The sequence below is a fragment of the Dama dama genome, chromosome 24 (genome assembly GCF_033118175.1).
Source record: "Dama dama isolate Ldn47 chromosome 24, ASM3311817v1, whole genome shotgun sequence".
In the NCBI taxonomy this organism is placed as follows: domain Eukaryota; kingdom Metazoa; phylum Chordata; class Mammalia; order Artiodactyla; family Cervidae; genus Dama; species Dama dama.
In genome coordinates this window covers 10,938,433-10,965,219 of record NC_083704.1, presented here as the reverse complement: position 1 = coordinate 10,965,219, position 26,787 = coordinate 10,938,433, and the positions used below count along the sequence as shown (strand labels likewise).

The window sequence follows — 26,787 nt, the reverse complement described above, 5'->3', positions numbered from 1 at the left end:
ATGCATATTCTTCTCCTACAAGGCAGTACTGTTTGTTCAGTCCTTTAAAGATTAAAAGAAACAAACAAAAAACCCCCCACACAGATAATAAAACAGGGCTAGCTGTATCCTCTTAAAGCAAATTATAACTCATCTGTTACTGCAGATGAGTATTTCCATAAACATCAGGATATCATGGGTCCAGGAAAGAGACAGACTCTAATTACAAAAGACAGGAATGGGAAGGTGCAAATAATTCAGTCTGTCCCACTAAGAAATGACCTGATTGCCCTTCCTGGATGACTTGAGAATGGGAATTTTAAGGCAGTAACTGTCCTGTCCGTTATGGTAGCCACGTGGATAGCTCTATGTACATGTGGATATGTCCATTTAAGCTAACTGAAATAAAATAACATTTATAATTCAGTTCCTGAGCTGCAGCTGCTGCCTTCCAAGCCATCCGCATGTGGCTACTGGTTATCACAGAAGACAGCAAGCGCAGATGCTAGGGAAGGTCACCACTGCAGAAGGTTCCACCGAGCCCTGCTGCTCACCAAGATGGCTGCACGGCTTGTCTCCATGACGTCATGGAGACTATGAAATAAAAAGCTCCCTGAGTACCACGTTTCTGGGCATCCTTCTCCACCTAGTGAATTTCTTGCAGAGGTTTATATATGTTGTCCAATCAACCCAGCCTCCCTGGGCACAGGCCCATTCAAATGGCATTAGGTAGAAGAAAAGGATTTCGCTCAGGTGCTCCTCAATTGAAAAGCTACATTCTTTAGATTTCTAAAAGTATGAAGCATACGTTTGAGGTACGTGTGGTGCAGACATGCCAGGAAAATATGAGTGAGACCTGGTAAAAGAAAGTGCTCGCTTGGAATGAATGAATCTGTGCCCTTGTTTTTTTCACACTGTATTTCAGAGGAGTCAGCAGGCTGTGAGTGATGTGAGGTCTATGTGGAACCTAAGGTAAGTGTTAGTCACTCAGGTGTGTCTAACTCTTTGTGACCCCATGGACTGTAGCCTGCCAGGCTCCTCTGTCCATGGGATATCCCAGGCAAGAATACTGGATGGTTGCCACTCCCTTCTCCAGGGGACCCTCCCGGCCCAGGGAATGAAACCAAGTCTCCCGCATTGCAGGCAGATTCTTTACAGCCTGAGCCACCAAGGGTAAGTGGGGATACTGAGGGCTCTGGGCCTCTTAAGAGCTTCCCCATATATCTTTGGAGGTGTAATGAAGAAAATACTGTTTTAAAAAATTATGAAGTGTTTGGGGGAGAGAAGGATTGGGAGTCTGTGATGAGCAGAGGCAAACTAGTACATATAGGATGGATAAACAACAAGGTCCTACTGAACGTGTGTGAGTGCTAAATCACTTCAGTCATGTCTCACTCTTTCTGACCCCATGGACTGTGGCTCACCAGATTCCTCTGTCCATGGGATTCTCCAGGCAAGAATACTGGAGTGGATTGCCATGCCCTCCTCCCAGGGATCTTTCTGACCCAGGAATCGAGCCCGCATTTCTTATGTTTCCTGCTTTGGCAGGTGGGTTCTTTACCACTAGTGCCACCCAGCACAGGGCCACTATCCTGTGATTAACCCATAATGAAAAAGAATATATGTATGTGTATAACTGAATCATTCTGTTGTGCAGGAAAAATTAACATAAAGTTGTAAAGCAATTATACTTCAATTAAATTTAAAAAAATGTATGTAAAACCATGAGACATATATTTCACCATGGGATCAGAAACAAGGGTCCAGGAGCTAACTTGACATGCAGGGAGGTTGTGATGGGCTCCCCTGCCTTCTGCTCATTGCACACGCGTGATAGGAAAAGAAAAAAGGAGCCCACTACCTGAACATCACACCCTCCTGGTCTTGCAATGGTTTGAGGACGACATGCCCCTACTTATAATCTGCCAGTCACCAATTAGGCCAAAGGGTTTCCCCAGTGGCTCAGCAGTAATCCAACTGCCTATATGGGTTTGATCCCGGGTAGGGAAGATCCCCTGGAAAAGGCATGGGAACCCACTCAGTGTATTCTTGCCTGGCAAATCTCATGGACAGAGGAGCTTTGCAGGCTATAGTCCATGAGGTCTCAAAAGAGTCCAACCTGAGTGATAAGGAATAACAACAATTAAGCCTAAAGGCCCTCATAATCTTCCTGCTCAAAAACCCCTTATCAGAAACCCTTTGATATATTCATTTCTTGTGCTTTCCTCACCCCAGGCGTTTCTACCTCCCCCCAAGATCTCCTGGCTGGGCCAAGGCATCACCACCTAGGAGGCCTGCCCTGGCCCCCCAGAGTTCAGTGCCTCTGCCAGCGGCTGGGAGGGTGACTGGGGCCAGGAGAACGGCTTCTCCGAGGAGGCCTGGTGTCCGCAGCAGGCTGAGGCCACCTTGGCTGTGGTCAGGCAGCTGGAAAACAGCCTCGGTGCGCTGGGCGGGCACACAGCACAGGCAGGCGTCTTCCCAGCTTGCCGTGTCCTTGGAGCAAGTGCACAAGTCTGACCCTGGCTGACGAGGGGACGGTGGTGCCCGTCAACCGTTTCCTCTGTGGAAAAGTCATCAATCTCCAACCCAATCCACAGCGTTCTGCCCCCTTGGGCCTTGACTTTTCACCACCTTTATGGTGACGTGGGCCTGTATTTACCCCACTCTGCAGATAAGTTTCCAGAAGTAAAGGGATTCGGATCCTCGTTCAGCTCTATAACAAAACCTTGCTTTTATTGGTTACACTGGATTTAAAGTCAGAAGATGTGAGATTTTGAAAATAAAAAATGGGACTTCTTTGCTGGGAGACCAAGTAAACCCCTTGGTCAAATTCTCCATTTGTAGCCCAGCTGGGTTAGGCTAAACACGTGTTTCTCACTCTGGGTTCCACATGAGAGTCATCGGGGGATCTTTCAAAACAAAACTGATGCCAGGCCCTAAACCCAGGGCACATGAGTCAAACTTTTAGGGGTTTGGTTCAGGCATCTAAAAGGACCTTAGATAAACTAATGTGCAGCCAGAATTTTAAAAATAAATGCTGTTCAGGGAGGATTTATGCTATACAGAATGAAGAACTCAGCAGGGACAAACTTAAGGTGTAAGGGCAGGGCCATGGTCTCTAGACATAGGTGGCCAGGCACACCAGCCATCGGCCTGCTGTTAGGAAAACCAGGACTGCGTTCAAACTGAACCTTACTATAAATGTTTACATAGGTAGGGTCAAGTTCAGCCTAAGCAATCTCCCTATGTGACTCAAGAAATCGTTTTAGGATGAAGCAGGGATCAGAAACATAATGGCCTCCAGGCACTTGTTTGCTATTGTACCAATTCCTTCCAGGAAGATCATTTTTAGATTAATTTTTAAGAGCAGATTTCACAAGTTCCTATCATTTAAAGGGTGGAAATCCTCTGCCAATCACGAAGGGGACAATAGGCCTAAAGGAAGGTCTGTTTGAAAAGTCTGAGGAGCAGGCTTCCTGAGAAAGCTGAATTTCTCAAGTGTTTTGACCCCCATAAGGGAAAATGAATAGTGAGTTCAAGGAGACGAACGTGAGAAAGCATATGTTCCTTTAGAGAAACTAGCAAAGAAGTTAACAAGATACACAGTTCCTTAGATCAGACTTAACAGTTGTAGATAAACTCTTCCTTCAGAAAAATCACATAGTTAAGTAGACGAGATAAAAAAAAAAAAAAGTTAAGTTTTAAGTCAATATGCTCCAGGATTATAATTTCTGTTTCTAGTCTTCATGAAATTTTTCTTTTTCTATTTAAACAAACATATATTGAGCACATGTTTCTATTTAAACAAACATATTGAGCACCATCTATGTGACAGATCCAAAAAAGGACCATTTCTAAAATGTTCAAAATGTATTTTCCTTATTACATTTGCCTTAACAGGAATCAGTATGTAAAATGATACATTTTAAAGGACTATATAAAAGGCATTATTCCAGAGGATTTACTACAAGTCCCTTTACAGAAGAAAATGTATAAAGGTAACACTGAAATTTATTATAGTTGGAAGAGTCTCTCCAATTATGATACAAATTCACGAACCCAATCATTACATAAAGAAGCTCATCTGTTCTAGGAAACGTTCACTGAGGAGGAAGGATCAGACTCATCCGGGATCCTGGTATGGGAAATCATCCTGATGGACCTGCTCAGAGAGAAAGTGGTCGATGGGACAGATGGGGCGGCTTTTACGCACTTCCTTAACTGAAATACAGTAAAATAACAGCACAACCCAACTTCTCTTTTTATGAGCTCTCTGAACTATCCTTGTGTGCTGGCAGCCTGAATGGTGCTTCTGCCAACGAGGTCATTTCTTACCAAATCCTTTCAAAGTGTCATAATCACAGGTGCAGTCTTCACAGCTCCTCAAGGTATAATTTCTTTACTATCAAAGCAATGTGACTAAACCTTAGATGTCTAATGTTACTCATATTCTGCCAGCCCAAACAACTCTGTTTTTCCCTCCATCTTTTCCAGACATCTATCTTTAAGAAGATCTTCGAAGCGATCCCAGAAGTCATTGACCTCTGGGCCTTCCCACATAAAGACCCTCACGTTCCTGACCACGTCATGTACTCTGAAGCTCAAGGCAAGAGGAAACCTAGAGGACTAGGGCAACAGCCACAGACTCTGCAAATGGCAACATCTGTCTCCTGACAATGGTGACATAACCCTCAGAAAGTAGACCACATGGTGTTAAAAAGAGAAACTGTCCCCACAAGAAAAGGGGAAAGAGAAAAATGACTCACAACACAGTCTGAACTCCAGTAAGACTGGTGGACAAAACCCTCAGAAAAACATCTGGCAGGAGGGAATGTTCCAGTCCTAAACCCGGCTTCTCAGGTTTAAGGCAAAAAAACGAGGCCTCTGACACCAACCCTCCCATTCCCTTTTCTACAATTTAGTTATGGAGACAGAAAAACATGATGGGACCAGAGTTCTGATCTTATATTTAATTAGAAATGAAGCAGCGAGGGAGTATAATGACTAAAACTGATGAAAGACAAACGATACTTGACGATGCCTCTGGGGGTTTCATCTTTCTAGGCTTCCCTTTCTACGTCTGAAATGGGATAAGTAGACCCATCTTGGAGGGTTGTCTCCAAGGTTACATGTGATGGGAAAAGCAAAGTGTTTTACAGATAACAAAGTATTCTGTGAACATACGGGATGATTAAAACACCATTATAATCAGACATGGTCAATACGTTTTCTTCAAAGTTATCTGACTGGACTCTTTCCACTGGTCCCCTCTCCCCAGTTCGTCTCAATGGTAGCGCGTGTACATGCGTGCTCAGTCCTGTCCGACTCTTTGTGACCCTATGGGCTGTAGCCCGCCAGGCTCCTCTGTCCATGAATTATCCAGGCAAGAATACTGGAGTGGGTTGCCATTTTCTTGAAGTTATTCAAATCACTTCTCTTTTCTGTTTCCCTGGCACTAGTTTTTCCATCTGCCTGGACAAGTAAGCAAAGGACTGTTTTTACAACATTTGCTGTGCTTTAAACTTTCATTTAAAACAGCTATTTTAACAATGAAAGACATTGTATATGCTCCCAAGAGATACGCACACAGAGGGTGGTGGGCAGAAACGCTCACTGAAATCAGGTCCTTCCCCTGCGGCCCTGCTCGCTGCTGATAAAAGGCGAAGGAGGCCATCGTGTCCTGAGGTTTGTGTGACTGCTGTCGACTGGCACAATCCTCAATTCCCCATGGCCTCATGCTTCTCTTATAGCTTCAAGACACTGCATCTGAGACCGCACGAGGGCCACATCTGCTTCCGTGGGCTGTCTCTGTAACCGGGAAGATGATTTAAGAAAAGTGACTTGGGACCAATTTGACTTTGCCAAGATTTTTCAGGGGCTTCCTCCAAAAACTTTTAGGAATATAAATTATTTTAGAGTACAGGTCATCAGCAAAACAGTCCATTGTATCAGAGGTCAGGAATTGTTTGAGGTTTCCTTTTCCAGAACTTAAGGCTAGATGTATAAATAAAGACGTACAGAGAAGAACAAAACTGCTCTGACTGGCAGAACGTGAGTGACACAGACAACTAACATTTAGTCCATTGTTTTTACATAAAAGAAGGCATCCCTTGAGAAGCAAAGCCAATAGGCTTAGAGCAGAGGGGCTTCAAGGTTCAAGTTCATTGGCGCTCTAACACTCATTCAAGAAGTAACCACTGCACTGTCAGGAAACCAGATTCCGTCCTGGGCCCCAAAGACACGAGAGGCCTCTAATTCAAAAACTGGTAATGCGACATACTCTGATTTTGACAAACTGCTTTGCAAAGTGTTGAACAAAACAGAAGTGAGTCTATAATTGCCACAAACATCCCCACATTTTGGAATATTCATGTTTTCAACAGTTTTGAAAGCTCACCAACGGCACATCAAGTTAAAAGCATTCTCTGTCTAGTAAGTGCCACAGAAACATTAGACGCAAATTCCTTATTTCACCTCCTTTCCCCCCATCAATAGAGCAGGCGGGGCTAGCTTGCTAGTCCATGTCTATGTTATTTTATGAAGTCTACTCCAGAATTCCCGCAGAGGAGGGCTGAGGGGTGATGACTCGGCTGGAAAGGAGGGGAGATGTGTCTGGAAGCTGTGCTGGCCCAGGAGGCACCCCAGCAAGGGAGCGTGGACACAGGGGCTGTGGGGAGCACGGTGATGGCAGGGCTGGGGCCTTCCGGGCCTTCTCTGGAGACCCATCCCTGTTAAGTGCCCACCTAAGGCAGCCTTTCCACCTGTCTCCTACCCATGAGCTATTTCCACAGGACTTTTCCAAACGTGCCAACAGGAGTCCCTTGCAGACGGGATGTTTTCCATCGGGCAGGTAGGATGATGTCTTCAGCAGCTCTCCACCGGCCCCCTACCCCAGCATTCAACAGCCCCTTCTCCAACCATCCCAACACAGGAAATAACCTATGAGTCAGAAAATGAAAGGCAGAACTGGCAAAAAAAAAACACAACTGTCCTAAGTCGTCAGATGGTATGATTTACTTTGACTTTTTCTGGCCTCTGCAGTCATGGCACGTTGGGCCCTCGACAAAAGATGCGCACAAGAAGATAAATGAATCAAAGGCGGGCTGTGATGGGGTGGAAAAACAACAGCCCTCCCCGCCCACAGAGTGCAGCTCCCCTGACTTCACAGAAACTACAGGCTGAACACACAGGAAACCTCCGCTGTAAAGAGCCACTTACACAAATCAGGACGCTCGATTTCCCACAAGCCCGTGGTGCTCTCAATACCCCCACAGGTGGCTATAAATAACCTGCCCTGGAGGACACACCTAGGGGAGAGCAGGCGGTCTAGCAAAAAATTAACTCTTGTCAACCCCCACCCCCACCCTATGTTGGATTTATAAGCAGTGTCCCTGGCCTTTAGAAGTAATGAATTTCAAACCCAACAATCTTTTCAGTGACAATGCACGCTGAGCACCAGGGACAAATCAGACAGACGGCTCTCCCTCAGAGGGCTTTCCTTCTAGGATGAGATTTAAGACACACACACATCCAGCCACAGGGAGCTTCCCTCCAGGGCTGCCCAAGAGGAAGCCAGGCCTGACAGAGAGACTGAAGGAAAAACAGGACAAATCTGACTGCAGATGCGGTAGGAGAAGTGGGGTTTGGCCAGGCGTTGTTTCAAAGGAACAGAGGTATCGCAGGGTATGAGGAGAGAACGGGAAAACTGTGGAGCAGCAGTCGCAGATTAGAGAAGCTGAGTGAAACCAGGGCCTCAGGATGCAAGAGGGCAGGACAGGGGCTGAGGGAGAGGCTGGTCATCTAACTGATGCTGGGTCCTGTCTGTGCATCCTAGGACCAGGGATGCACCCAGACCTCAGGAAGGAAGCGAGGGCCTTGCAGTCACCTAGGGTCCATGGAGAGGATCCACGGAAAGCTTTCCAGCAGGTCACTGGTCAACCTGACAGCCGAGGGAGAGTTAACTTATGGGATACACGCTGTGTACTGAAGGGACAAGGGGTGTCCATGGGCAGAAACCAACGAGAAGAGCCTTACAGATGACAGAAAACAGGAGTTCAGTCTTGCACCGTGGTAGCATAATTTAAGAGCAAAAATGCATTTCTTGTAACTAGGTAATTGTCCTAAATACTGTCGGATTAATCAAGAGTGTCAGAGGCTTCTCAGGTGGCAATAGTGGTAAAGAATCCGCCTACCAATGCAGGACCCCTGGGTCAGGAAGATCCTCTGGAGTAGGAAGTGGCAACCCACTACAGTATACTTGCCTGGGATGGACAGATGGGCCTGGCGGGCTACAGTCCATGGGGCCACAAAGACTTGGATGCAACTGAGTCACACGCGCGCGCACACACACACACACACACACACACACACACACACACACGAGAATCTATTTGAAAGTTACTCTGATAGTAAGTTGCGATCTGATGGAAAAGAAGCAACATGAGACAAGGCTGCAATGGAAAGTTTTTTCTACGTTTTGTTTGTTTTTGCCAAGGAAGATGTCAAAAGAAAAAAAAAAAGTCAGAAAATAAAATTATTTGGAAAAATCAAAAAAAGTTGTTATGAGAATGAGTTGTTTCAACTGACAGGGAGCCACAACTATTAGAAGATAAAAGCTGCTGAGGTGCAAACATTGCCTTCTGTTGAGTAAAATACAGAAGCTCATCAATGAAGAAGCCAGTCATAGGGCTCTCAGAACAGTCTAAAATTAATGTTGAGGGATTCAAGAAAAATGGAATCCTCCCTGAGCACTGACCAAAAACATTTCTCAAGACAATAGATTTTTTCCCCATATTGAAAAGTAGAACCACTTCCTGAAAAACCTGATATTAATTCATTAATTTATTGGAAACATACTTTATATACAAGGGAGTGCAACATATTTTAAGACATGCCAGCATATCTTAATTACATTAATACATTAATAATCAATCAATTAATTAATACATTAAGCTCCTGACTTAATTACAGCCTACAAATGTCAAGGAGTTTTGCGATTAAATACCTAAAGAGTAAACATGATGAATGCTGAGTTTAGCAGAGAAAAGGATCCCTAGGAGCGACACTTGGTGGTCTTGGGACAGTTCGTGGAGGAAACAGGCATGAAAGATGCTCTGGGTAAAGTGCAAGTGAAAGTTGCTCAGTCGTGTCTGACTCTTTGCGACCCCATTGACTATATAGTCCATGAAATTCTCCAGGCCAGAATATTGGAGTGGGTAGCCATTCCCTTCTCCGGGGATTTTCCCAACCCAGGGATTGAACCCAGGTCTCCTGCATTGCAGGCGGATTCCTTACCAGCTGAGCCACCACAGAAGCCCAAAGGACATGGGTTAAAACCTTCTCAATTAATTGACTCGCTTTCAGCAATTTTCTTTCCTGCTAGCCTTAGAGCATTACTTACCCTTGGTTAAAACGGGCCCTGTGGTTGAGGATGAGTCTAAATACCCTCATAAAATGGGCAGCTACCCTTCCTTGAATTCTTCCTTCTTTTCCTCAGTGACAGAAAAAAGTCTGCAGACAAACTGAAATCTCTGCAGATCACTTGATACTCCTGTGGAAAGGTTTCCACAGTATGACGACAGTGCTTCTCACACTTTAATGTACACATACATGAATCACCCAGAGATCTCGTTAAAATGCAGAACCAGATTTGAGGCAGTAGGTCTGGGTAGGGGTCGAACATTTGCATTTCCCATAAACCCTCAGTGATGCAGATTCTGCTGGCAGCTGGACCGCCCTTTGGGTAGTAAAGTACTGGAGCATCTTTCGTTGTTGTTAGCAGGGGGTGATAGAAAGGCATCATTTCTGAGCTTAGGAATTTGGCCTCATGGCACACTTCAGGTCATGAAAGGTAGATGTGGAAAGGGAAATGAGGCTCCTGGAGAGTGAGAAAGGAGAGCCAGCAGGACTGCAGGGAGAGGGGACGGAAAACAGAAGAGGACCACAGACGAAAAGGCTGGCCGGCCCGCTGTGCATTACAGCGAGTAAGCGGTGATGAGAGAGATTAGAATAGAAGAGTGCCCAGGGTGGGTTCTGAGGGTTAGAGATTATTTTAAAACAACGGACTTCAAGGGATTCCAGAACAGGGAATACAAAGTGTTACTACTGGTGGTTTTTGTTTTTGTTTTTCCCTTTTCACATATTTGAAGGCACATTTTATCATATGGTCTTTCTTTTTTTGCTCAATACTATGGGTTTGAGAGACTAAAACATACATGTGAGCTGTGATAACAAGACAGTCATCCAAAGCAACAATCAGAAGATTCCTCCGCTGCTGACTATACAGAAATGCAATTACGGGACTCAAAGCTACTCCCCTGCTGAAGAGAGTAGCTGAAAACTGCCCAGATGGAGCAAATTCTGTCTTTTCTGAGAATGTTTTGAGAAAAGAGATGGAGAAATTTTTGAAAAGCAAGACAAGACTAGTTATATTCAGACAAGTTTCCATTCTTTTCCCCCAAAAGACAGATGCTCCTTCAGGGTTCTCTTTTCCTAGACGTAGAGAAGCATTTCCTAACTCTCTACCTTAGAAAAACTATTCACAGACCTTCTTACCAGCTCAGAGGAAGGGGAGGATGCCAACACTGTAATTAACCAGAGGGAAATGGTGTTCCCACCCGAACCCAGGCCGCCTTTCTCTGGCCAGGAGGAGAAAGCAGGAGTTGCAGGAAACATGCTCTTTACTGAGGATGTCTGCACAGGCACTTGCACTAGGAGATTTCCAAAATAACCGTGGTGTGTTTCTTTTTTTAATAGCATCCATTCCCAACAAACTCCAACTGGATGTCTGTGGTATTTGTCTGTTCCAATCTGGGATGACTTTCAATAGTTTTCTATTTTGATTAGTTAATGATCATGTTTTCTAAGTCAACATCGATGATTTCCTTTACTAACACCCAGCTTTTTCAGGACAGAAAAAGCTGCAAATCTTACCCAGTTCAATACTTGTCGCTACACATTGAAGAAAAAGGAGACCCATGGAGTCTAAAGAAGGTAACCAGGCCCCTAGACACCTTGACAGCCAGTATGACGGGGTTTAATCTTCATCAGCTGTCTCCTAGGCAGAGACTTAATCTCAAAACCATGGGTCAAAGCAGGGTTAGATCATTCAAGATCAAGGCTTTGTGATAATTACATATTTACAACTTCTTTTTCTACTTGGCATGGGGCCTCTAAACTAGGAAAATGATGAAGACCTTAGGGAAAAGAAGTTTTGGTCTGGTGACGTAACAATGCAGACTTCAGGGTATTTATATGGAGTTGGGGGTGGGGAACATTTAAAATTTATTTTCTAAGTCAACAAGCAAACCCTACTATTAAGCTGAAGTTTATCAATTTTAAGGGCACTCTTTAAGAAAAAGAATATAAACATTAAGAACAGAAATTTAGGTATGAAAGTGAGTATTTAGAATTTAGAGTGGCATCTTACAAATTCCAAACTTTGAGAAGCTGCAGATACCACAAGTATGAAATTTAAAAGAAAACAAATTAACTGCCTGATACGCCTCTCAGATACATGCTACTACAGTTTTTGGTTGCACTGTCTTTATCTCTTCCAATGGTATTTCACAATATCTCCTTAGAGAAAATTTAAAATAACTCTATATTTCTTCTAGAATTGTTAACCATAATTTGTAATTTATTCTTCTTTTCCCCTTCTTTCTGGATGTACTGTATGGCACGTGGGATCTTAGTTCCCCAACAGGGATTGAACCCACATCCCCTGCAGCAGAAGTATGGAGTCTTAACCACTGGACTACCGGGGAAGCCCCTGGAATTTTTAAATTTATTCTTAAATAACCTGGAAGTATTTATGTAAGTAGTATCACATGAATGTGCTGAGATGCCTCTAAATTTGGGAAAGCCTCTGTATCAAGTTTCTTCTACAGATGAGCTGTAATTTTCAGGGCATTGCAAGATGTCTTAAATATTCTTGATGACACTTGTTAACCATATTGCTAGGGTCCCTCCTAGAGCAAGAAGGCAGGCCTGTACCAGGGAGAAGCCTTGAGGTTAAGTTCTATCCACATCATGGTAAAACCACCTTGGCACACCATATATATCTCCCACCTACTTATACATCCTTGAATTCATCCTTGAATTTCCCCAGTTCTTCCAAATAAAGTGCCTGATTTGCTCAGAATACTTAAACTCTTTGATGGCCATGATTCAGCCAGGGCTATTTCATCTGACATGTATATTTCATTTTCCCATTAAGGTCACAAGATGGGCCTAATGTCTGACTACCTGGTGTATGGATTAAACATTCTTTTATTTAAAGAAATTAAATGGGATAACATATAAAAAAAGCCAAAGCATTAGAAAAATGTTGGCTATCACCATTATTTCTCTGAACCCCCAGAGTCTCCCAGAACCCAGGCTATAACGGAGAAGTGGTCTGTATCAATTGAGGTGGCCTGTCCAATACAGCATAACACTTAGGGTCTAGGTACCCAAACCCGACCATCTTGGGTTCAACCCCAGACTAACCATTTGCTAACTGAGTGGCCTTAATTAATTTCCCTGATCTCTAGAAGACTTACTACGAGCACTATAAAGTTGACCTGCCTGGAGGTTACATAACACTCACAAAGTGCTCAGTGTGGTCCAATCAGTGTAACTAAAATCATCACATTATCAGGACACCTGTCCACAAAATCTCTCACAGGAAGCTTCCTCAGGACGAAACACCACCGCAGGGGCCTGAGCCACCATCAGCTACTTTAGCAAAGTCCTGCAGAGTTCAGGACAAGCAGCAGTCATCCACAAAGCAGCAGAGTGAGCTTCCTGCCACAGCTAATGAATCCTCCACCACAATTTACACCTTTAACAGAAAAAGTGGAAAATCTCGATAATACACACCTGACTCCCTATTTTCCTTCAAAGACACTCATGTTGATTCTGCGAAGCTACCAGCTCCCCAAAATGCACAGTTTTGACAAAAATACCTTGTACAGTATCCTAAGGGCTTTTTATTTCTTTATACTGTACTGATATTCCTGTTTCCTTAAAAAGGCTTGAGAAGGCCACAGATCACTCAAATAAAATATTTACAATAGGAGAAGAAAACATGCAGATAAGCTGCACTGTGCCTCATGTTCCCAATACCAAGAGGAAACGCAAGCAAGACACTGGGGAATCTTAAAGAAGCTGTGTAACTGAAATCCTGGCTAGGACAAGTCAAACGAATAGAGCTTAAGTTTCCTGCAGGAAAAGACAAGCCATAGAAAACTGAATTTCCTCAAGGAGATACAATACTATGATTACAGCCAAACTCTTAGCCTTTTCACTAATGAGCAATCTCTTTACTCCAGGGAAAATATGATACAATCAACAACGACTAGTTTTGTACCTAACACCTCAGCAAAGGCATGTGGTTGGTACAGATCCACCCCCGGCATCAGAACACCCAGGGCGGCGGCATACAAGTGGTGGCCCACAGATCACAGGTCAGAATACTCAAAGTTACAGATCACACTAACCAACTGTTCAATAAAACAGGTCTGATCCTTCTGCCTCAACTGACAAATGCACCTTCATAACGTCTTAGAGAAGACCAAGTTCAACTCTCCAACTCTTGACCTGCTCAGAGTCCAGCCCTGGAAATGGGGAAGCACCGTCCCAGACCCAGACAATGAACCACCTTCCTCTTTCCACTGGCTGCTCCATCCAGAACCAAGAGAGGCCTTGTGACACGTAAAACTCCCCAGTTTTAACGCTCACACTCCCCACACCCCATATATACACAGCTGTGCCTTCGCCAGCCCTCAGGCCCACAGACCACAAGGAGGCTACAAGGGCCCACAGGAGGACGGCCCCAAGGTCCACACAGGCTGTACAAGACGTCTGCAGCCATCCGAGCGGCACATTCTGGGTTGCCAGACCCCTGAAACTGATCCACAAAGGGGAGACTCTGAGGACTCCCCTGGGGGTCCAGAAGTTAAGAATCCAACTTCCAGTGCAGGGGATGGGTTCGATCCCTGCTGAGGGAACTAAAATCCCACATGACGTGGAGCAACAAAGCCCACAGGCCACAGTTAGGGAGGCTGTGCGTCGCAATGGAAGATCCCACGTGATGCAACGAAGATCCTGCGTGCAGCAACTAAGACTCAAGGCAGCCAACTAAATAAATGAATATTTTCTAAAAATAAAAAGGGGAGACTTTGGACTCACAGGCCATGGACAGGGGCCTGACCAGAGAAGAATAAAAGCAGTGCCGTCTAAATTCCAGGGCAGAGGCTCCTGTTGCCTGTATACTAGGCCTACATTTTAACTAAGCAGAAAAATTTGGGCGGGGGGCAGGGAGGGGGGGCGAATATCTTATTGGAAAAGAACAAAAATAAATAAAATAAAGAACTACATAAAATAAAGGGCAGGCAACTTTCCCCAGATACGATCTCACCATCCCACACACTTGCCCCAAGATAAGTCCATTCTAATGATCTATAGCTTCAGCCCCAGGAACAGACCTAGGGAACCCTGAAAAAGCTGAGCAGGAAATCCTAAGTCGACCACAGGCAAGGAGGCAGTTGAGTGCCAAGACTGAAAATGCTGATTACGGCAAGCAAAAGAGAGATCCTTTCGGGAGGCAAAGAATATTAACTGCTTACAAGTTTTCCAGTGAGTGAGACACCAAAAATCAAATCATCCCCCTTTGTGATCCTGGATGAATCCTACTCCTCCCACCCACTCCAGCAGCTGTTGGAGGTCTGTACACAGATGCTGGTCCTGCATGCCTGGAATCTAGGGTTGGCAGAGCACATCTTGAGAAACAAGTCCACATCCAGCTGCTGTCAGTGGTCAAGGGATGGGTCCCCGCAGGGTGTCCCACCACTCAGATGCTATTATTAGGAATGGCCGAGTTTCCCTGGGCAAAGAGACTCTCCCTATCTTGATTTTCTATAGTACAATGACAATCAGGAAGAAGGCAGATCACAGGAGCAAAGCGAATCATATCTCTGGGGCACTGAATGGACATTAGATGGTAAATTCCCCTTCCCTGTGACAACCCTTGACTCACTCCGTACCTTCCATCTCCACACACATCCACACAGATACACCGAGGAGAAGGGCCAAGCAGAATACAAGGAAGGCGAGATTAGAAAATACACACACACACACACACACACACACACACACAGGCAAACTTCAAGTGGCCTTGTACAGACGCCACCTTCCCCATTTATAAAATAAAGATAATGAAACTCATCTTCCCCATTTTTTCTGAGGATTAAACTGGATAGTAATGTCAAGCCACTGGCTCAGAGCAGGTTCTCAAATGTTACTTCTCCCTTTTCCTTACTTGTCCTTGAGATAAGCCAGAGTGCCTGCTTGGCTTCCCAAACCCCCTAACATGCCAGGCAAGAAGGACCATCATCGTTGTCCCACCTTAGTCAGAAGCCACAAGTGCATACAGAGCAAAATATTACGAGGGAAAGAAGGAGTGTGAAACACATGGTGAGCATTCCTGCTGCTAATGCCTATCTGTTAAATCACTTCTACTGAAAATCATGAGTTATTCTGGAATGCTGTACCAACGGCCCCAAAGGGCAGGACCCAACAAGGTGAGAGAGTTATGTTTTTCTGTGGAAATTGGCTAAATAATGCCATGCTGCAGCCAGGAAGGACATTTCCTCCACACCCTATTTTAAACTGTTTTGGTGGTTTGCATCAGACCTAAATAATAGCGACACTGCTCCTCTGCAGACAGCAGCTGCCCCAGGGCCGCACTTCCCTTAGACAAACTCTGCTTCACTGCTTAAAAACCCAAACAGAAGACCCTGATGAAAAAAGAAACTTCAAAGCTAAATTTAGATTTCTGCACTTCATTTTTAACGAAAGTCTCCTTTCGACAATTTTCTAGAAAAAAAGGGGGAGGGAGGGAATGGATTTGTATTTCCAGTATTCACTGGAAACTATCTTTGGGAGAAACTTTGAAAAAGTTTTGCAATGGCTTTGAATGCCCTACACAAATTCAACCAAACAGCTGAAGAGGCTGGATGAAAACTTCTCGCAGCTTTCCACCATGTTTGTCAGAAGTTAAAAGCAGCTTTTCCAAGAGATCATCAGAATAAAAGGACCAATGACACAGTATAAAACAGCAAAATTGCCTATGGAGGTCAGAGCCAAACTATTCTCACTAAAAGTAAAGATCTGACCATTCAGACCAAACACCCAATAAACAGTGACTGCCTGGGTGCGAACATGCCCCCTGGCCTGCCCTGCTTCCCGGAGGATGAAGTGGAGGCGCAGGGCAGCGTCTCCTGGGTGCTAAGTGATGCGCCAGGTGTTACTGGAGACCCTGGAGACAGAAAAACAAGTAAGACAAATCCACTGCCTTTGAGAGTCCCATAGAGAATTCTGCCTTACTACTGTTACCAGAGAGGCCTGCCCCCTGGAGGGAAACTTTCGCTCCAGCCAGGGCACTGAAAGCAGGTTTGCTTAAGAAGATAACCCTTGAGGTAAGTCTTAAAAGATGACTGTAAATTAGCCAAGGCAACAGGAGTTCCAGACAGCAGCTTAAACAAAAGTGAGGTGACCCCGCTGAGGGCCTGGAACAAGGCAGGCACAGAAAAGAACGGATCAATGAAAAACCTATGTTCAGAGGGACAGTGGAGAGAATGGAAGGAAACACTCAACAAAGTGGGCTTCTGACAAAGGGGTCCATAATGCTTCCCAGCACCCAGGGTTAAAATGTGAATCCTTCTCTGGGTCTCAACACACTCCTATATCTTAGACTCAACAGAGGCAAACACCAGGCCTATCTTATTCACTCAAGATGCTGTTTCCAGGTCTGAGCCACCTGCCTGGCACAAAATGACATTATAAACACTGTTAAGAAGGAAGAATGGGTAATGGACATTTTCTGCAACAGCACCAATGAAGTGTCATTCTTAATTGGAAAAATAAGGTTTAAAAAATTTTTTTAAGTTGTGTTGCTAATGGAAATGGGGACCATGTAGCAGGTATGCTGGTTCTACAGACAGCAATATTTCAAGGTGGGGTGCTACCTTGAAAAAAAGACCAAGAATCCAAAACATGATGAGTATCTTACAAAAACCGTAACTGCTTTAAAATAAGATGTCATTAATCCAAGTGGCCTAGAGGTAAGAAATGTACTTTCTGGGAACAAAAGCAAATAGATCAAATTCTAGGCCTAGTGGTTTCGAGAACACTGACAAAATCAGCAGTGATTTGGGAAAAGAAATTTATCTGTACTGACATTTTCATCAACACTGAGTCCTCAACAAGGATCTCCTGTTAGGTATTTGAAAAGTAGAAGCTATATTTTTCAGATCTGAAGAGTTTTCAGACATTTAAAGTTCTCCCCCAAAGAGCAATTACTTAATTTGAGGCATTTAGGATAAGTGACTCTACGAAGTCAAAAACAAAAACTAAGATACCTTTAAGTATATATCTTAGTGAAGTTTGTCCGTATACTGAAATCCTTGGCTCACCTGTCAATATCCTAAACATAAGATGGATTAAGTAACTGAAAAGAAAGCTATAAAAAAAAAATCTTATTTCTTCCCTTACTATGCTTTAAGATATTTTGAAAAATGTCACTACAGGTTACTAATTATGTTAGGAAAATCCTGAAACCACTGACTTCCATGGAAAATTAAATACAAGTGGAATTAGGTTTCCTATCTTGATTACAGCTACCTTTGACCTTTAACTATCTTCAAAAATGTAACTTCAAATGAATACCAATTACAAGGGTTAAGCCATTTTGTGGCTTTAATTCCATAAAAATATGAAATCTGTGGGTTTGATAATACTGTTTAAAAGCCCAAATAAAAAGCCAGTTGGCTTTGAAGCTAATTGTTTAAAAGTGTGTATGTAGATGAACTGAGACTGACTCATGAACTACTGAGTCTGGAATTTGCAAATCATAAATCTGATCCTTGTAAACAAATCCGAACAGAATCAGGGCCCACTAATTTCCTTCTTTCATAAACTGAAACAAAAGTTTTAATGATTTTTAATGCAAACTGAAAACTAAGGGTACCATTTAAAATAGCAGCAAAATGTCACGTGGTGTTTTAAGAGTCTGGGGTATATCAGAGAGTCAAACATTCTGGTACTGCAGTGTAAGAAAGCATCCACGAATCAAAGAGTGGAATGTTAGCAAACTGTAGAACTCAAATTTGTGTTAGAATCTTTTTGTTTACAACACTGCTTCTTGCTCATTCTATTAAAAACTCCCATCTCCATGTCACCTTCAGCATAAAACATAGTTGTTAAAAGTTGTCAATCCACTTCAAGTACTATGGAATGTCCTGAGTAGAGACTCCTCCACATTTCTTCCAGACAAAACCAAAAGTGGTCTGCCTCTGGCCCTTGGTAAACAGAATGTGTCCTCAAGAGTGAAGGGGGCTGTCTGTCTGATCCTCTACATTTCATCCCTAATCCATGAAGGGCATCTCCAAGTCATCAAAAGGAGAGAGACATAAGATGATAAAGATGAAGGGAACCAAAATGATCCAAACCTAACCACGTCCTTTCACAGATGAGGAGACTGAGGCCCATGAAGGTGCAAAGACTCTGGGTCTGTTACCAGATCCCAGATGCATATACTCAGTTCTGTAGCTAAGGGTTGCAAAATTTTTAACTGTCTAGGTCTCAGGGGTTGGACACTTTCCATAACAAATCCTTAAGAGGGCAATTTCTGCATTTTTCTCCCCTCAAAACCCTCTAGACATCAAAATCAGGTGGGCAGGGGGATGTAAGACTTTAACTCCTCTGTTTCCACCAAACCACTGCAGAGAGCTTTCAAGCCCGGAAGGCGGGGCTGTCCTGCTCCAGGCAACGTCTCAGGCACCCAGCACCTAGCAGGCACTCAGTAAACACTCCGCCTTCCACCTGACAAGCCCCCCTCTGGCCTCATCCATGCCTACCCCAAGTGGAACCAGACAACTTTCCTTTGGCAATCGTTCTCTTCCTCGAAACTTTGCTAAAGTTACTCCGGGCCAAGAAGCCCGGTCCGGGGGCATGTGACCCTGGGAAGGGGCAGAGAATGGGGGTCCCTGCCCTTTCTGGGCGCTGGGCCATCCCAGGCCCGGACCAGGTGTGCCCGCCGCTCACTCCGAGGCCCGCCGCGTCCTGCCTCCGCCGATCACCAACTTCTCAAACTTCCCTTTCCGGGGGTGGGGGCGGCCCGGGACGTAGCGCCCTTCCTGCCCGCACAAAGGGGACTGGGCGCCCCGCGCGCCCCCAGCCGAAGCTACTTTCCTGGCCTTTGGAAAGAAAAGCCCACCCGTCCCAGCACAAGGCACCGGGGCACAGGGACCCAGGCCACGTCCCGGCTTCCGCCCGCCTCCCAGGCCGACTGTCAAGCGCAGCCCGGCGGGGACCCGGGGACCCCGGCGCCAAGCCCAGGAGGGGAGCCACTCACCCGACTTGGGAACGTGCGGCGGGATCGTGCTGGCGATGCGCGTCCACAGGACGACGTGCAGCGGCCACAGGCCCCCGAGCAGCCCCCGGCCCATGGCAGCCCCCGCCGCTCCTCATAGACCGGCCCGAGCGCGTACGCCGCGCCTCCGCGCCCTCCGGCCCCGCGCCGGGCGCCCAGCGGCGGTGCGGCCAGATGTGGCGCCGCGGGCCGCGGGGAGGGTGGCGGCGGGCGAGGCGCCGGGGGCCCCGGCGGCCGAGGGGAGCGGAGCTGGAGGCCGGCCCGGCCGCGCGCGCGGAGTGTCGTCGGGCCCGGCGTGCGAGTGACTCACGACTTCGCCCGGGCGCCGCGGGGGAAACAGGAAACTCCTCGCCAACAGCTGGGCAGGACCTCTCGCCGCCCGGAGCCTGCTCCCCGGCTCGGCTCCGGCCCTCGCCCTCCCTCGCAGCTGCCAATCACGGCCCCGGGACCGGCCCCTCCCGGGCTTTGGCAAACTTTCAGCGGCCCCTCGCTGCCCTCCACGTTCCCCACTCCGAGGACTGCTGAGCAATAAGTGCACAACTTCCAGAAAGTCACTGAACGCAGGGTGTATGTGCACTCTCCAGGGCACCCCCAACCAGCATCCTCCCACTTCCCTACAACCCTCTTCGGGCTGCTCCTAAGTGCCTCAGAGCGGGGTTTTCAAACTTCAAGTGGCTACCCAAGAGTAGATGCTGAAATCCGAGTTAGCACAGTTTTTCCCCCCCAATAAAGTAGTATTTCCTCATTAGACTTTTGTTTCAATTAATTGTGTTTGCCTACACCATCACATTGTAAAACGTTTATCTTACTGCAGGTGGAAAACTCCAATGTGCCCACGGACCCCCTGAAAATCGTGTTAAAAGGCGGCTTCTGCTTCAGCCTGTCTTAAGAGGCAGTGTTTCTGATGAGCTCTTGGGTGATGCCTCTCTGTTGGAATAGCCTGTTTCTGGGAGTGACTCAGTGAGCGATTACTAATACAAACCACCACAGAGTGATAATTGTAACGGGAAATGTTATCTTCAGAATGTATGGGGTAAGGCAGAAAGTGTGAGAGTAAAAGTGGCCTGGGGTCAGCTAAGTGCCCAGGCTTGCCTTCCAGCTCTGTCTGTGATAGGACAGGACCCTGGGCCCTTCCCTGCAGAAGGGGACATGGGTGAGAGCGGAACAGGATGAACTTCCAACTTCCCCATCTCGGTCAGGTGACCAGGTTTGCCCCCAAACACCCCTGGTGTATATTTGCTTCAAAGTTGAATTATTAACAGCCCCCCCTTCTATTTCCCATGTGTCCTGGTTAGATTATGACTCATATGCTCACCCTACTTCTAGCCCTGAAAGAGTTAGATTCAGTACAGCCCTCTGGTCAGGAGATCTTCCAGCAGGTTACACAATAAAACGCTTTTATCTGACAGAAAGCTTGTTTGCAGAGGCAGGCGGCCAGCCTTACTGGGAATAAAGGCAACTAGCTCTCCCTGGAAACCCAACCCTGCCATCTTCCCTGTCAATCTCAGAGTTCTTTTGCGTGATCCTGGAACAAACTTAAGTCTTGTCACCACTGCTCCACCCAGCATGGAAGCTGCTTCTGCATGCATCTTCTGGAAAAGACCACTTCCTAGCTCTAGAATTTAGGATGCAGGAAGTGGGATGAAATCAGCAGGGCTGGGCATCTTCCTTCCCACCAACAGCCTTGCCAAAGCCCCTTGAGTAATGGGGGAAAGTTGAGTTCAAAATCCGTTTCTCCTGTTTCCTTCACAGTCGCCACCCAGGCCACCACCATCCCTTGAGTCGGAGTTTCCTACCCATGCATCCCCAGTCAGGGCCATTCTGGGCCTTTTCACTCCATTTCTCAAATTAGAGTGAAAGTCAATTTTCCAAAGGGCAAACCTGATTGTACCAACTCTTCTATTAAAGTCATTTGAAGACCTCCCGCAGCTCTTGAGCTAGAGGATAGGAACAAGATCCTTTAAGGTGCCCCGGAGCCCCTTCCTTTCTAGTGACCTTCCCTGGTTTCTCCTCTTCCACTGAGAGCATCTCTAAATTCCTAGAACTTGCCCAGTGTGTGTTCCTCCCTGCTCCACCAGAGGGATGTGCACGCCCCTTCTTCTGCTTCCTCTCTCCTCCCTTCCACCCAGCCTGCTCCTGGTCTTCCTGGGTGAATCCTGACTTCCTTGATGGGCAAGCTTTCCCCGCCCTCCCTTTTATTATAGATTCACTTGGCACTGTAGGCCTCTCCTTTTTAGCACTTACTACACCTGCAGTTTTATAATAATTTATGTCATTTTTTTTCCTTTCCACTCTCCCAATTTAAGTCCAAATTTCGCAAGGACAGGAATTATGTATCTTTTCCTCCACTCACTATTGTATCCTCAGGACCTAGCACAGAATAGTTGTTTAAGAGACATTTGTTATGTGAATAAATGAATGAGGTAATCATTGAGTACAGAAAACTGTACTTAATCATCCTAACTATTTAATCACTTGGGACAAGGCATTCTATTACCTAACAAACTGAGATATAAACAAGCTAGATTTTAGCTGAGGATGATGTCATACTACTTCCTTTTCTTACAAATGGAGAAGTATGTGGTTTTGTTTTTTTCTTTTTTTCTAAACTCACCCAAGTTCCTCTGGCCAGTATACATACACTCACTTCCTGACTCCCAGAAACACAGTGAGGCAAAATAAATGTCCAATCAATTTCAAAGGCCTTCTTTTCTATAATTATTGCATGCAATGAACAGATATTCTACATTCTTAGAGGTTTAAGGTATTTGAATCCAGGATGGGATATTTAACTGGTGATCTCTGTCACTGTATATGATTAATACTGATTTTAATTTTGTTTGCCTTTAACATTTCTGATATAATCCTCAATCCCCTGTGAAATTGAGAGTCTGAATTCAGCATTGCCAAGTGCAGACTCATCTTTGAGAAACCACTGAGGTGAAATCAGTCATGTAAACTCACGTATACTGCAATTTGACAATCTTACAAATCTGTCAATATGACCTTCCTTTGGGGATTTTCACTGTAAGAACAGTCTGATAGCCTTAAGCCGAGGTCCTCACACATAGTTGCATATTTAACTTTATGTCATCTACTGCGCATTCACACAAGCAGTTAAGATCCAGTTGCAAAAATTAGACCTTTTACAGATGGAAACAAAAACTAAAAGTGTGACTCCAGGCTTGAAAAACAAGGAGGGGAGTCTTCTCTGGTTGTCTAGTGGCTAAGACTCCAAGCTCTCAATACAGGGGGCCCAGGCTCAACCCCCGGTCAGGAAGCTAGATCGCACACACAGCAACTAAGACCAGCACAGCCAAGTAAACAAATAAATAAATAAAAGGCTGGAGTAACTATGTTAAAAAAAGGAAAACAAGGAGGGTAATTTTTATGTTCTGATAAAATTGAAAAACAATGAAAACCAACTTGAACAAAAGTTACACAGCTTGTGTATCTTTGTTTTTCCAGCTTTACAAACTCTGAACATACACAGAGAAAACAACTGGACTGGATCAAAATGTGGTTACTGTGAGTCTTGCATCTCTCAGCTGTGATGAGGCAAGAACTTTCCACTCCCCTCAACTTTCTGACATGCAGCTGTCGAGGTTACTGGAACTAAAGCAGTGGTCAGGGAAATTCCTCTCCATGTACCTTGGCCATTCTGCATCCTCAGCTCTTACCTCTGGACCAATTTTCCTTCCACTGTGAAGCTGACCAATAGCACTGAGACAGCAGTGAATGTGTGAGGGACACCCAGCCATCCAGGATGCTACCTCCTGCAGGAAACATTTTGTGATTCCTCCAGCCTAATGCCATCCCTCCTCCCCCAGGGAGAACCCTAGGAGCATTTAGTTTATTTAACCTATCAGGCTTCCCTGGTGGCTCAGTGGTAAAAAGTTCGTCTCCCAGTGCAGGAGACTTGGTTCGATCCTTCGGTTGGGAAGATCCCCTGGAAGAGGAAATGGCAACCCACTCTACTATTCTACCCTGGGAAATCCCGAGGACAGAGGAGCCTGGCAGGCTACAGTCCATGGGGTCTCAAAAAGAGTCGGACACGACTGAGTGACTAAACTACAACCACCTATTTTTAAAATGTTTTGTTCCATTTTGACATGGAGCATATTCATTTATTTGGAGGAATTCTAACCCACCAATTATAAAATCTTTGAAAGCACAGATTTTTCTCAGCTGTGAACCCAACTCTGTGCCCTACAGTATTCAATGTACATTTGTCTTCACTAAGGAGAAAAATGAGCATCTTTCTCCACTCCATTTTCATTTCCTTGTTTGCAGTTCTCCAGATAGTCAAAGAAACTGCAATTCTGCCACGTTTACAGAGAGCATGAACAGCTTCTTTTGGAGACAACAAAACCTTTTAAAATCACAAAAGTAATATATGTTCATTTTAGGTAGAAAAATTCTCAAATACAGAGAAGTTAAAAGGCGGAAAATGAAAAAGATCCTTAACCCTGTCACCCAAAGATAATCCCTTAACTTCTGGAGCACGTCCTTACAGTATTACTCTACTTTTCACCGTGCAGGTAAGCACACATAAGCAACTGAGGTTCAGAAAGACTGTATTTGGCCAAGGTTGCAGAGTAGTAAGGATCAGAGTCTGGCTGCGAAAGAGGCCTGTCCAGCTCTGGAGTCTCCACTCTAGGGTAAGCTGATCAGGTGGTTGATCTATCAGCACCCTTTATTCTGAGAAGACTCTGGAATGGTCAGTGCCACCCTTTGCTGTTGCTTCCTCGTCTCTTACTCATTAATCAGCCACTGCAGCCCCCTGTCCGGTGGAAAGTCCTTTTGTTCGGCTCACACCTTGGTCTGCAACCAATACGCCCAGTAGGCACAATTCAGTCGGAATCCTGTCTAATGCTGTAGGTACTTGCACATCACCTCCTTCCTTTGACTGCTGCGTTGCTACTGTATTCCCTTGGTACTGACTGAACTGTATCCCCAACATTCACAGGGTGAAGCCCTACCCTACAACGTGACTGGATCTGAAGGTAGGATCCTGAGCCCCATGACTAATGTCCTCACAAGTAGCGGAAGAGACACCAGGGATGCTGCTGTGAATACACACAGAAAAAGCCATGTGCACTGCACTTACAGCGAGGAGGCGGCGGCCTGGGAGCCAAGAAGACAGGCCTCAGCGGAAACCAAACCTGCCAACACCCTGACTCTGGACTTCCAGCCTCGCGAACTGCGAGAAACAGATTTCTGTTGGGTAAGCCATTGAGGCTGTGGTATTTTGCTATGGCAGCCCTAACAAACTAGTCCACCCCACTTTCCGCCTGCTTCTCCAGCTGCTCCTTCTCTTATCTTCACAGGTTTGTTTTCATCCAGCCATCATTGGTCAGTGCTGGTTCTTACTATGTCTGTGCTCTGTCCCTTCTCTCGTTCCTTCTGTGGAACACAGCTATTTCTCTGACTTTACTAATCTTTGATTTCCAAATCTAATTATCAAGCTCTGGTTTCTCACTTAAGCTACAATTATTCCAACTGCCTACTCGACTCTCTTCATGGGTGTTCCACTGGTACCGCATGCTCATTATTCTAAAATTGGACTCCAGAATATCTGCCCTGTGGTACACTTCCAATATGAAGAAAAGGTTCAATCTTTAATGGGTAACCCAAGCCAGAAACATAAAAATCAGCTTAGAGTTTGCCTCTATACTACCTCCCAGAACCAACTGGGAATTAGGATCTATCTTTTTATTTTCTAAATATTGAGTCTGTTCTGCTCTCATCCTCAACAGTGGCATTACTTTAGTTCTCTCATTACTTCATAGAGTCTTACGTCAGTTTCCTCATCTTTTCACCTCTTCAATCTCACCCATTCTACTGCATTCTTCACTGCTACCAAAATGTTCCCCACCAAAATTACAATAACAATCACATTTAAAATTATCCAGTGGCTTCCTCTTGCCTTCAGGATAGAATTTCAGCCTACTGTCCATCCATTTACTCAACCAGCATTTGATTCCTTCCTGGAACCCAAATACTCTTTAAGCACTGAAGATATGAAATGTAATCCTAGCTTCAGTTGAAGGGCATTAGGCTGTCTTTACGATCTAATGTGAAACATATATAAGTAAATACATGATATTAATAAATCTGATAACATGATTAGCACAGTGGTGATGAGCTCCGAGTACCATGGGAGTAGACAGGCAACAGAGGCCATTAATCTAGCTTAAGAATAAGAGAAGGCCCAGGGGAAGAAAAGCCTTTTGAGCTGAATATTGAAGGATGGTTAGGTGAAGGCATGAGGAAAGATGTTACAGGTACATAGAATGGCAGCATCAAGACAAGATGTGTGGCCTTGGAGTGCATAACGACAGACAAAGGTTTCAGAATGCCTAGATTGTAAATGTGAGGGGCTTTTAGATGGAATGTTTGGGCCCCAATTCTGCATACCTCCCTCAACTCATGCTCTTTGCCTTGGATCTGTGTGGCTCTTCTCACTGGAGGCAAAGAGTTCTTAAAGTCAAACACTGGTCTGCGGCTTGTTATGTGGATGGTGGATGGTAGATATCTAATGTGAATATTACAGTGTTATCTGAAGTTATATACAATCATATTGTTCTACAATGTTGGTTGTAGTATATAAGCTGTATTTAAGCTGTTACAGAATGTGGCCAACATTGTTACTTGCTCGTACAAAATCTATTCTCCCCTTCCCATGCTGCTCTCAGAAATCCAATTTTGATTAGGATGTGACTTTTAACTACAACTCAGGGAAAGGACTCATCCTTTTTAACAGTAGATCTATGATCCAATTTTGCACAAAGACATAAAGAAGAAATCTGATCAGGGCTTGTGAGAAAGACTTTTTCTTTATGTGACCACAAACAAGTGCCCAGGGAAAGCCATCATGCCCCTCAGCACTTCCGTTTCCTACCTTTGGACATGATGAGCAGAGACTGACACAGAGATGTTGCAATGACCTTTCAACAATGAGAGGGACGCCAAAGGTATCACAGTAGAACCAGTGAATCAATACAGCAGCTACCTCCATATGGATGTTACCTGACTGAGTAGCCAAGCCCTCAAAATTGGCTGTGATCCCTTCCTCCCCTCACTGGACTCACACGTTGCTTCCTGTATCCAGAGGTGAGATGGGGTCTATAATCTATTTTCCCTCTCCTTTAAAGGGCTGGTTTTGTATCTTACTTTCACCAACAGAATATGATGGAAATGACATAGCACCAGTTCAAGGACTAGTCTCAAAGAGGGACTTCCTCTCTCAGAAATGAGTTACCAGGTAAGAAGTCTACATACCCAGAGACTGTCATGCTCTGAGGAAGCCCAAGCTAGTCACGTGAGACCACATGGAGAAAGAGGCCCCAAGCCAAGCACCAGCTACCCCAGCACCCCAGCTGGAGCACCAG

At 45.2% G+C, this 26,787-nt stretch overlaps 1 protein-coding gene across 2 annotated transcripts in view; it reads right to left on the bottom strand.

Annotated features, from left to right (window-relative positions):
* Positions 1–19,534, bottom strand: part of TGFBR2 (transforming growth factor beta receptor 2) — an 88,193-nt gene extending 68,659 nt beyond the window's left edge. Inside the window, exons 1-2 of one of the 2 annotated variants that reach the window (XM_061127662.1) lie at positions 19,376–19,504; positions 5,566–5,787 (exon numbers count right to left, since the gene is read on the bottom strand). In XM_061127662.1, the coding sequence (XP_060983645.1) occupies positions 5,566–5,716 (151 nt within the window). In that variant the 5' untranslated portion in view covers positions 5,717–5,787; positions 19,376–19,504. Of the gene's footprint in view, positions 1–5,565; positions 5,788–19,375 lie in introns of both variants that reach the window. The other variant, XM_061127663.1, reaches the window with a different exon arrangement.
* Between the last annotated feature and the right edge of the window lie 7,253 nt (positions 19,535–26,787).